Genomic DNA, 11,407 nt, shown 5'->3' with positions numbered 1-11,407 from the left:
AGATACAGTATTTCCAAATGTATACTTTATTCACAAGCAAACAACTGATAAAACAAACAAAACGACTACAGTGCAACTTTCAAATATGGTGTGGAACGTCAGTGCTGGTGAGGAGGAGGCGTTCTTTGTGTGTGGTGCAGCAAGAACTCACTTTTAGCACATATAGGAAGAAATGTCAGGGGAGTATCAAGGGAGTTTTTACATAACTCACTATGCACTGTACTTTTTTTAGTCTGTTTTATCCTCTTAATTTTAAGTCCAAATGTATTATGAATGCTGTTGGCATGAAGACTAGCCAGTGTCTCGAAGACTGGCTCATACATTATTACACAAGTGCATGAAGACAGGAACCTTTCTATACATTATTCACATTATTTACAAAGGTGTTTTATTCTGTATGCACATTTCCAATTCCATAGTCCAATTTAGTGATGAGTCAAACAAGAATGAAGGAGAACTTGTGGGGGCTGCCCTGCCTCGGTCTATGACTTGCTTTCCAACAGAGACTTGATGTCCTTAATGCCTTGCTCAGCTGCCACGGCAATGATGTGGTCCACAGCCTTCATGTACACCAGCATCTTCACAATCTCTTTCACTTGATCCCTGACGGCAAAAAAAGATGGTATCAATGCCACATGGTGATGCAATAAGTCACAAAGCTTTATCCAAGAGCACTGGCAATAACATTTTTACCATTATAGCAAGGTACCCAAAAAATTGTTTTGGTACCCTGTTAACTTTTAACTAATCTATTTCCATAAATAGCACACTGAAAAAAAACATGTCTTTTTGCTTGACTTGCAGACAAAAGATAAGAGGTAAAGAAAGGAATACACAGTCTTACTTTGTCACACGTCGTTCGATATCGGAAGTGCCCAAACCGCTGCGGTACAACGAGTTGGCCAAATGGACGAGGTAGCGACACAGCGGCTCCAACTGAGGCAGCGTCTTCTGGCCCTTCAGCCCATTGAACCATTGCATCGGCAAACAGTCCACCACCTGGGGAAAAAAAAAAAAAAGAGTAAGAGGTGAGCACTCAAGCGCAACATCTGCCGACTTTTTTTTTTTTCCCAAACAATGAAGCAAGACTCTACCTTCTGGGACTTGTGAACATTGTCCTCGCTGGCATCGGTGGTCTGCAGTGCCGAGAGGATGTACCTATTCAGAGTGCTGTCTAACGCCAGGTCCTTCAGACAGGAAGTGGAGATGATCCCCTCCCATTGCAAGATGTTCCCCAACAACTAATCAGAGAGAGGGCAGTTAAGACTCCTGTCATGTGAAGACTCAAGCAGCATCATGGCACATTTCAAGGTACACCAAGCTGTTATTCACGGTGTATAGGGGCTCGGGCGTGCCGCCCCCCCAAAAAATTGATGTACCATCCAAAAATGCATATATTTGCCTATAAGTTTAAACAGAAAATATGCCACAAACTATTATTTCATTTCAGACTGACCTGATGACATAATCCTTAAAAACAAATGACTTACAGAGGATTTGATTTCAGGAAAGAAAAAAAAAACACGCGCATTCATGTGTTGAAGACTCTCCGTAACATCCACTAGTTAGGCAAGACGAACTTAAACTTTGTCTCGCAGTGTTCAAAAATACTTCCTTGACATCAATTACTACTTTCCAATTCTTATGGCATTTCAGGACGTTACAGAAAGTGCACATATGTAAATAGGCCAATAGGTGAATTTTTGAATAGGGAACCAGAAACTGAGTAGGTGAGACATTTTCTACAAACCTTCACACAACTCCAGAACTGCCTCTGGTAGAATAGGTAGGGACCACCGTTCTTATTTTCCAGCAAACTGAACAAAAGCAAAATCACATTAGTGGTGCAATATACTGAAAAATATTTGCTCCAACCTATTTTAGCAAAGGCGCAGCATACTTTTTGGGGTAGAGAGGTTGGAAGACATCTTCATCCAGTGTCCGCCGGACCCGCAGGACGACTGTTCTTAACAACTCCTGACGGACAAAGAAGTACAGAGTACATTTAGAACGCTTGCGTTACGATGAAGGCTCTGCACGTGAAGGTGGTGTTGCGAGTAGGCCTCACCCGCGTGTATTGGTTGTCCCCATGCAGCACTGTTGGGTAACCTTTCATCAGCCTGCGAATGAAAGCCACCAGCCGTGCTGTCTGACTGTCTGACAGCGGGTCCCACACTTGTTCTGACAACACTGTGCAAAAGGCAGAAACACTCTTGTAGTGGGAGTTTGCGTGACAATTACAGTGGAAACTTAAATGGTCAAACACTGTTCTAGTACAGGGTAATTAAGTTTGTGCGGTGTAACAACTTGTATTAGGACACTTAATGACGTGGCAGATGCAGTGACGATATTACCCTTTAAAAAAAAAGTCAAATGCGCCTTGATTCAATGGCGATTGGCAAACTTTGCTTTCAAGGCAATTTATTTATCCCCCAAACTTTGTTTGGTCTCCAAATTGTGGGACCCTTACAGCATCAGAATTTTTTTCGCTACCTGTCAGTTTGGTGAGGACAACCTTCTCCACGATAGCCGGGAGCAGGCCGATGTCGCTGTCTCCTTTCTGTAGTGTGCTATGCTCCTCAAAGCCGTAAAACAGCAGCGTCTCAAACCAGAGCATGTACTCAAAGTTTGTGCACTGTGCCTGGAGAGGAGCGTCATAAGAATGCTTTTGAGATTTTGCTCATCACAAGTTTGAAACCCACCGTCAAAAACCAGGGCTCACCTCAAGAGGGTTCCACGTGGTGAGCTGCAGTCGAACGAGAGGACTAAAGAGTTTGGGCAGGCAGAGTCCGATGTACGCGTCTTTGTAGCACTCAGCGTAGTCCCTCCTCCACACTTCAAATTGGGATTTGATGTAGTCCAGGGAATGAAAGTCCTCAACCACGTCCTCAAAAACTTTCTTACATTCTCTGGTGATACGATCTGGAAGGAGAGCGGTTTTCTGCGTCAGTTGACCTTTGACCGCTGACAATATGTCTAGTCTTGTCAAAGCGGTTTTTAATACCGTGCTCCATGCTGAAGCTGGTGATGTCCGTGGAGGTCTCCTCGTCATCAGACGACAAGCCTTCTTTGTGCTCCGCCCACTTTCCGTTCTGCTCCCGCGCTTGACGCCGCCGAGCTCTGACGAAAACCGAAGATGAACATTTAGACCAGTGTGTTCAGACCACACCCCCCCCCCCCCCTTCTTTTTGTCTTACCGTCGGGCCTCTCTTTCTGCTAGCCTCCTCTGGCGACTGCTCTCTTGGTGCAACGTGCGGTCGCGACCAAACGAGTCCAGACTGGGAGCCATGATGGCTTTATCTGCAAGAGACAGGAGTGATGTGAGGGCCAATCGTGTTAGGACGTCACCCTATACAGCCTGCTGACACTGCTGAACATTTGATATTGACTCCAAGTCTTATCATCGTGCCATAAGATACTCCTTAGCTATTATGTACTCCCAGCAATAATGTGCGATGTTTGTACTCGGGATGGGCATTTGACCATGGAGAACATTAACAATCAGTAATAATTCTAGAGAACTGAAAATTGAGCACTGACAAAAATAATGCTTTTGATATTTTTTTTTAGGCAGCAAATTAGTGGGGACCATATCAACAGCACCTTTGCTGGTCACAGCCAAGTAGTGCACATCATTTTGATTCAAGAATCATTACAGGGGGTCCTCGGTTTAGTGGTAAAGTCAAACTCTTATAAACAGAGGACCAGCAATTGAGAGAATCTGTCGCTATCATTTCATCTTATCACTCGGTTGTATCAATTCCTGTTCACTTACCTGTCTGCAACACATTTGTTAGCTCATAGGAGTAACAAGATAACTTTGGTCACCTTTAAAGTGACTTAACTGGCATCCCGCTGAGCGCGAGACTTGGCCGTGCAAAACCAGATGATACATTTTTTCTCATGTAAACATGCTCACACACAGGTACAAGCCAGATCACACTTTTTTTTTTTTTTTTTTTTTTTTTTTTAAAAGGGGGTAAAGGGTAAAATCCCAACCAAACAACACAGAGCTCTCTCACTCGCACAGAACTAACGAGGCCGTTCGAATGAATCATAAAAACCTTCAAGATGGACTGACTTGAAAGGCTTGCAAACTCCGCCGATTCATCTTTTATATCATCTTGTCTTCTCTGGACGAGTCGCGAGGCCCGTTGCCTTAGTAACTGGTGCATGGCAGCCTCCAGCTCCTCGATGGCAGGCACCTGAAACATATGACGCCTTCTGTGACCTCTGAACCACACAAAAGCAGGGCTCCGGATCACAGGAATGCCTCGCTGCTGTGAGGGAGAGGACTGTGACGTACAACAAAAAAGTGGAGCTGGAAATATTACCACTGCGCACGAAATGCGAAGAATTGGCCAGTGGCTGAAGCCATAAATTACAGCAACAGAACCAATGTGCTTTTTAACCAACACACAATATTCCGCTCTAATTGAAGGGATCCATTTAAAGTCGGAACATTTAAGGTTGGTTCTTATCCCACCCTTATCACTATCTTTAGAGCGATCACCTAGAATTAAAACAAACACTCATGAGTTTAGAAGATGCAGATTGCTCCATGTAGTTGGCGCTGCAAGAACACAACTTTAATAATTAAACATACATTTACAATTCGGCAAATACAATCACATAATATATGTGTGGCACCTTTTTCAAAAGTATTCTCTTGGTTTACACTTACATATGCAAACTATCCATTCCAACTGTATTGACTGCGTACGCTCTCTCTCGTCCACTAACGTCTTCACTCAACATTATGCAACAAAAGTGAATAAAACCGCTCCCCCTATATGCTAAACACAAATGTGAAGGGCTCGCGTGTATATTTGATTCAGGAAAAAGTATTTTGTATACGCTAGTTACTTTTGCATGTAGCACACCTGTGGTTGTTGTTAAAGTGTTCTATAAACAAAGTTGAGTTGGGTAAAACCGATACAGGGGGTCCTCGGTTTACAACAGAGTTCTGTTTCTATGGCAGTGACGTAACCTGGATTTTGTTGTAATTCCCACAGTCCGTCACTAACACTGTGTTTAAAATTAAATGAGAACCAATGAGTAACGCTGTCACTGGTTTGCCCTTTTGCTTGGCGTGATAACAGATTCCGCCACTGTTCAGTTACCTTGACATGTTGGATGTTCGGACTCTCATAAAGCAAGGACCCCCGTGTATCACCTCCCGTGACGCTATTTTGTATAAATGCCAAAGGTAACCCGGCAATTTCCACCCTCTGAGATATGAGAGCTGTGCGTAAGGCAAGGACAGACGTGCGAAGTTTGGCATTCACTTCTCACGCCCGGTTGCGTTGAAAGCAATCATTGCTGTCTGACATGCATTTTCACGTCACAACCGACGCTGACATCATCGAGCATCCAAGTATGTGTACAAAGTGCACACAGTTGTGTCAATATCCCACCTTTGTTTGATAAGGCGGATAAATACCGGGTCCTCTGTAAAAACTATGATGCCCCAATTTTGAGGTAAAAGAGGTTCAATGTTACTGCCCGAAAAATACTAATAAAACTAGCCATGTCTTTCCTAACTTGTGTAGTTCCTTATAACTAACTTAAGTAACAAAATGCTTTTTTTTAATGTCACATTATCATTCAACATCATGTAGTCAGATTACAAAGACAAAAAAACATCTAAGCAGAGAGCAGATAATCTCCCTTACCTTTTCACCGAAACACTCAAGCAAGTCTCCAACATACCCTCGCATCTCTTGCAAGAATTGATATTGATCTGCATTGTCATTGGACGAGCCGTCCAGCTGCATTATGGCGTTCTCTGAGGCAGCAAGGTCTTCTTGGATCTGCGTGTAGCGACTGACGTTGGCGTTGTGGCCTGTACGCATATGACCGAGCCTGCGGACACATAACGAGCAACGGGAGGAAAAAAAAAAAAAACAGGGAGTAGGAAGTAGGTCAAGTAGACAATTGCTTTACAGGATACAATAGAGAGCTTAAATGCAGTTGTACACATTCTAAGTCATTTCAGACCAAAGTAGAGTACGTAGCTAACTCTGCATGTAGCTTTTACGGTGTCTCCGAGAACACAGCACAGAGAGAAGGTGGTGGCCGACCTACCTATCCTTCAGGCGTTTCTTTACCAGATCAATGGACACCGGGGCTAAGTCGCTAACAGAAAGCCCGAAGTGAGCCAAAGCGCCGTCTGACGGGCCTGGAGGCTTGCTGGCCTGCGGGGGCATCACGCTGTAGGTGAAGGGCATGCTGTAGCCGGTGCCGTAAGGTTGAGTGTCGTAGCTGTTCTGATAGTAAGCCGTGGTGTCCTCCGGTTGGCTGCTTTGGACCTGGTCGAGAGAGACAAGACGACGTAGTCACTTGGGAAGGATGCCAGTGTCCCCCCCCCAAAAAAAAGCTATCAACGATTCATCAATTATCAAAAATAATGACCTATTATTTGATCATTAATTGTAGCACTTCAAATATATAAATAAATATATGGCCGCTACTTTGTGGAATTTCATCTATCGCTGTGTGGTTCTGATATGTAACTTGTTCAGCTAGGAACAGATTATTTCCTGTTGGAAAAATCGTTTCAAAGTTCAAATAAATTGGACGTCGACCAGCATCTTTGAACGTTTCCACTTCATTAGTTTGTATCAAGAGTCTTGTAATAAATGATATTTTCTGTCAGACCATGTCCCATGAAAAGAACCACAACTCCAAATGTGGAATTCTCAATCTGAAAAACTAGCAATCACACACACAATTTGATAAATACGTTTTATTTTCTCGACTTACACCAATGCAAATTGCACCATAGGACAAAACAATAGCTCAAAATATGTTTTGCTTTTTAGGAGGGAGTTGTGTATGGCTACTCACCTGTGGTATGCTGATCCCTTTCCTGATCTGCTCCTGCTCCCACCGGCTCACCTCTTCATCATGACCCGTATCTAGCGCCTCGTCGTCACTGCCTTCGATACCTTTCACACACGCGCAGCCAACGGTCACGCCGCGACTGCCGCAAAAAAGCGGAACCCGACCATGTCTATTGAGGTAACGCACCTATCTCTTCTGCGATCTTTTGCCTCTGGGTTTTGCTCCGCACGCCGCTGAAGCGGATCCTCTTCTCTTCCTCGTCTTCGTCGTCGCTCCCGTCTTGGTCTTCTTGCGCCATACGTTTCTTGGGGGCTTCCGTCTCGACAAGTGGGGCGTCTCCCCCAAGCTCTCTGGCCAACTGTCGCCGCTTTCTGGCAGCATGAATGAATGCTGCATCAGGAATCTCCCCTGAAGAAAGAAATAAGTGCCAAAAATGAAATGTAGCAATAATATAGAGCAGGGGTTGTCAAACATTTCAGGATTTTCTTTTTTATTATACGACATCATTTGTTGCAAACGTGTTCGCTCACACCCGGAACCCATTTTGAGAACCACAGCTATAGAGCGCAAACATTACGATATGGTAAAAGGCCCGTGGCTAAACATGGTGCAGTGGTACCAGGTCTCAAAGTGCTGAGGGAGGAGAGCGTGTTGAATGTTGCTCCAGTGTTGTTGTTGCTGCTCTTCTGCAGTTGACTGCCTTTGGCCTCTTCCCTCTGCTCGTCAGCACAATCAACCTCCATTTCTTCCACGCCATGTTCAGTGCCCACTTTGCTGACCACTTCTTCTTTGACAGCAACGACAGGTTGAGGCACCGCTTCTATGGAACACAAGGTAAGATGAGTCAAAGGACAATGAACTGAGAGGTGGACGTGCTAACTATTAGGGGTTCCCGTGCTGCGTATTTTTAGGATTTGGTTTGGCTAAAGAGTGCTTGGGAGCCGGTGAATGAGTATTCGTCTTTTCACACTTTCGTTTATTTCTCAGTGAATGTCAGTAAACGGTGCAGATCATTTAACGACAAGGACCCCACCTATTTTGACGACACCACACTTCTCCAAGTCTTCCTTGTATTCTTTCTTCAGCTGCTTGACGATTTTCTTGCTGTGATTGGATTTCTTCACTCGGAAGACGTCTGGTCCTTCTGTTCTTAGCCATGTCACGACACCAAGGAAAGACAGTGGATTGATTATGAATTGGTCAGTTAACGAATTGGGAAAACAAATGGACAAAGTGAAAATGGCGGCACAGCACGCTCCGTTCGCTAGCCAAAATGAACGCCGGTGCGGTACCTTCTTCTTCGTCATCGTCGAAACTCAGCAAACTGGCTTTGGTGGGTCCGAGCACCGGAGCGCCGTCTTTCACCTTCTTGTCCCTCTTGAAGCTTTTAAAACCGGCCCCGAAGCCGTTGCTCCTGGGGCTTAAGCTAACGTCGTTGCTGCCGCTGGACGTCTCCAGGAACGGGACTTCCTCCAAAACAGGCCCGAACAACGTCGGCGCCAGCATCGGATGCACATTTTCCTCCCGCTCCTCCTCGTCGGACTCGTTTCTCCGTCGGATGTTTGCACGTTTGATCCTTTTGAACATTTTCGTTGTCAGCGGTGATCAAGCATGCTTAAAGTATCGATACAATGAGATCAACCACGGGCGAGTTGACATCCATTCTCCTAACGAGCCATTTTCTGCCCTCCTTCTTCTTTCTTCAAATGTGACTCCATAGAGCGTCCATTGTGTCTACTACTCCCCCTACTGCCCAAAACTGAGACAAGTTCCAATTTATACATTACCCCAGTGTTTTTCAAACTTTTTGGAGTCAAGGCACATTTCCCTCATTGAAAAAATCCCGCGGCACACCACCATCTGAAATTGTGGGAAAACCCCCCATTATTTTAACAATATAACTGTTATATTGTTTATGTAAGCACTTCTTAACATTGAAGAATGACGTTATACTATAACGTCTTTAATAGGAATTAAATAAACACAAAGGAAAAAGTATTTTATAATGTTTCATATTGATACTTAGTGTGAAACATGGGCCTGTTTGGATAAACATGCGTCACTAATTCGCTTGTGTCTAAACAAAGACAATTAGCTACCCCTGCTTCTGCTACTTGCTGGTATGGAAAAGTACTACAATGTAGTAAAGACATAATTACGCTGCCAGGCGCTAGACCGCACAGGCACACAAATTAGATAATTTCCCACGGTACACCTGACAATATCTCGCAGCACACCAGTGTGCCGCGGCACAGAGTTTGAAAAACACTGCATTACCCTAATAAGGATATTATAGAAACTGAATGGAGGAAACACTGTGTGCAGTGAATCTTTATGATATGTGATTTACGTGTCTTGAGATGAACTACTGAAACACAAAATACGTATTCAATAGGGAGAATTGAGGGGGCACCCGAAACGATCATGATACATTTTTTATGCATTTGTTTCTTTTGGCGTGAATAAAGACAAACAGTAATAATTGCTTTACATCGAAGAAAATGTTTCTTCAGTCATTTGAACGACATTTATTCAGTTTATTTAGTTTTCTTTTGTTTCCAATGCACATTAATAAGCCAAACAATCCGCAAAGAATGAACGACGAAACGCTGTTACGCCTGCTTGCTATACCCTGCCGTGTTAAACATGTTACTGCAAGTGAAAAAGTTAACGGGGTCCATGTCCCACCTGACCAGACGATATGCAGTCTGCACGTCTGATTGCTCAGTTGCATCTTTAAATGGCAAACATGCTGGATGCAGTTAGCGAGGGTCATTACGGAGCCATTACTCAAAGTGCTGCGTCGACGCCGTGGCAAGGATAATAACTGCCGAAATTAAAGTGTCACCACAGAGGAAGCTGGAGTGATTTGTTGTGATTAATTAAAATCAAGATGACCCTTTGCCTTTAAAACAATAATTGGAAGAAGAAAAAAAAACAACTCCCTGTATGTCTTCTAATTAATGGCACTATTTGAATTTGTAAATCCCTGTGCGTCCTTTTCTAATAACATGTTCATCATTAAATATTATATTTGGAAAATGTAAGGTTATCTGTCGCGTTGGATAAATGATTAAGTGTAATTTAGAGGAGGAGAACCTATGGCACATGGAGCAATTATGGTCCGCTTGGCCATGCAATTGAAAAATGAATAACATCCCAGAGGAAACATTATAAAAAAATCCAAATATCCGCAATGCACAAATGGCACAGCTGTACATTTTTATATATTTCAAGACTGGTAATATACTTTTTTTTGCCTTCCCACATCCAAGTTAATTTACCTATCCTTGTTCTGTCTGAAGCTAAAAAAAAACAACCATTAAAACATAACACAGAGAATAATTCAAAATACAGTGCTTTAGAATGTATGCATACAGCATAATTAAAACAGGTTTACGTTTTATTCTTTGATTTGTCTGTTTTGGATCATCGAAGATTAGAGTAATATTGGATTAAAGTCATTTTGTTCAGAATCACATCTGCAGCAAAGCAGAGTATTGACATTCTACTCCAAAGCCACTTGGGGGCACTGTTTCGCCTTCAAATAAAAAGGCATTTGCCCTCCATGTGGCGAAAGAAGGCCCTCACAGTTCACTCATGTATGAATGCTAATGAAATACAATGACATTTCCTGATCCAGTCTGTATCTGCTGCAAGCCAGCACCATCAGTAGTTCACTTCGAAAGGGTCATCAAGTAAGCCTCCACCTTACGCTTTGAGGCCATTTCATCAACTTCATTTTCTATAGGAGGTATTTCATAATTTGAGTTGGAGTGGCCAATGAGTGATTTTAAAATAATTTGAACTGCCCGCACTGGCGACAGTAACTGAAAACGTGATTGAAGCCCCTAGTTTCATTTGCACTGATGGAACAAACATCAGGGTTGGATACCCTGGCTTATTAAATACACAGAGTGCATGTCAAGTGGTAATGAAGATAGAGTTATTATTTTTTTGGAAGTGGCACTGTAATTGAAGGGCAACAGGAGCCGCACCTTTCACCTTTTGCTAAATACTTTCATTAATGCAAGGTTATGTTTGGTAGCTTGGAGAAAATTAAGATGTCAAAATTAATTAATGAGTCAGGTTTTTTTTTTAAACAGCAGAATTAAAGCAGTCGTGCTTTCATAGTTGAAGTGTTAGCCTTTTTTTTTTTTTTTTTAAATGGCAGATATGTAATTTTAGAATTATAATAATATCATGTCCCAGTGGTCTCAGGTAATAGCGTCGTTTGAAGACGGGAGATTGCTGTCACGATACAAACGCCCATGTAAAATAAATGACAACTGCGGATTAATTACTATTGTTATCTCAAACAAGGGATCAGAAATTGCTTGGTGAGAGAACATTTCAGAACATTTCAGTTCTCTGTCTGAAGAGGAATGACAAACATACACGCCAGCCCACCCTTCAAGTAAGATAGTGATTCTCACGGTGAAAAGCCCGTTGAGTTGATGTAAGAATATACGCTGACTGCGACAGACCTTCATTCAAACCATACGGGAAAGTGAGAATTAAACAGAAAAAACTATTCAGAGTGCATCGTAAGAATACACGG

The 11,407-nt window shown here is 43.0% G+C and overlaps 1 protein-coding gene and 1 long non-coding RNA gene across 2 annotated transcripts in view; one reads left to right on the top strand and one right to left on the bottom strand.

Moving 5' to 3' along the window:
* Positions 1-1,019, top strand: part of LOC147133362 (uncharacterized) — a 38,231-nt gene extending 37,212 nt beyond the window's left edge. Inside the window, exon 3 of the long non-coding RNA XR_015081931.1 lies at positions 805-1,019. This is a non-coding gene — a long non-coding RNA (uncharacterized LOC147133362). The remainder of the gene's footprint in view (positions 1-804) is intronic.
* paxbp1 (PAX3 and PAX7 binding protein 1) lies at positions 4-8,597 on the bottom strand. The gene is made up of 18 exons (XM_086013495.1): positions 8,139-8,597; positions 7,880-7,990; positions 7,466-7,666; positions 7,033-7,254; positions 6,850-6,950; positions 6,088-6,311; positions 5,676-5,865; positions 4,082-4,205; positions 3,198-3,300; positions 3,005-3,120; positions 2,723-2,922; positions 2,494-2,641; positions 2,069-2,190; positions 1,901-1,977; positions 1,751-1,817; positions 1,095-1,241; positions 845-999; positions 4-603 (listed from the first exon to the last, which is right to left on the bottom strand). Exons 1-18 carry the CDS (start codon positions 8,431-8,433, stop codon positions 483-485), a joined length of 2,724 nt encoding a protein of 907 aa, XP_085869621.1. The 5' UTR covers positions 8,434-8,597; the 3' UTR covers positions 4-482.
* Positions 8,598-11,407: the final 2,810 nt, after the last annotated feature.

The sequence above is a fragment of the Filicampus tigris genome, chromosome 17 (assembly GCF_054856515.1).
Source record: "Filicampus tigris isolate MCC_2025a chromosome 17, RoL_Ftig_1.0, whole genome shotgun sequence".
Taxonomy (NCBI): Eukaryota; Metazoa; Chordata; class Actinopteri; order Syngnathiformes; family Syngnathidae; genus Filicampus; species Filicampus tigris.
Note: the sequence above shows the minus strand (reverse complement) of the source record. Positions and strands in the feature narration are given on the sequence as shown.

Excerpts from the sequence above, each read along its gene's own strand:
- paxbp1 (XM_086013495.1), bottom strand. The coding sequence starts at position 8,433 with ATGTTCAAAAGGATCAAACGTGCAAACATCCGACGGAGAAACGAGTCC. Across the intron at positions 7,255-7,465 it reads CCTCAGCACTTTGAGACCTG|GGGAGATTCCTGATGCAGCA; the intron begins GTACCACTGCAC and ends TTCTTTCTTCAG. Across the intron at positions 1,978-2,068 it reads GGGACAACCAATACACGCGG|GAGTTGTTAAGAACAGTCGT; the intron begins GTGAGGCCTACT and ends TTTGTCCGTCAG.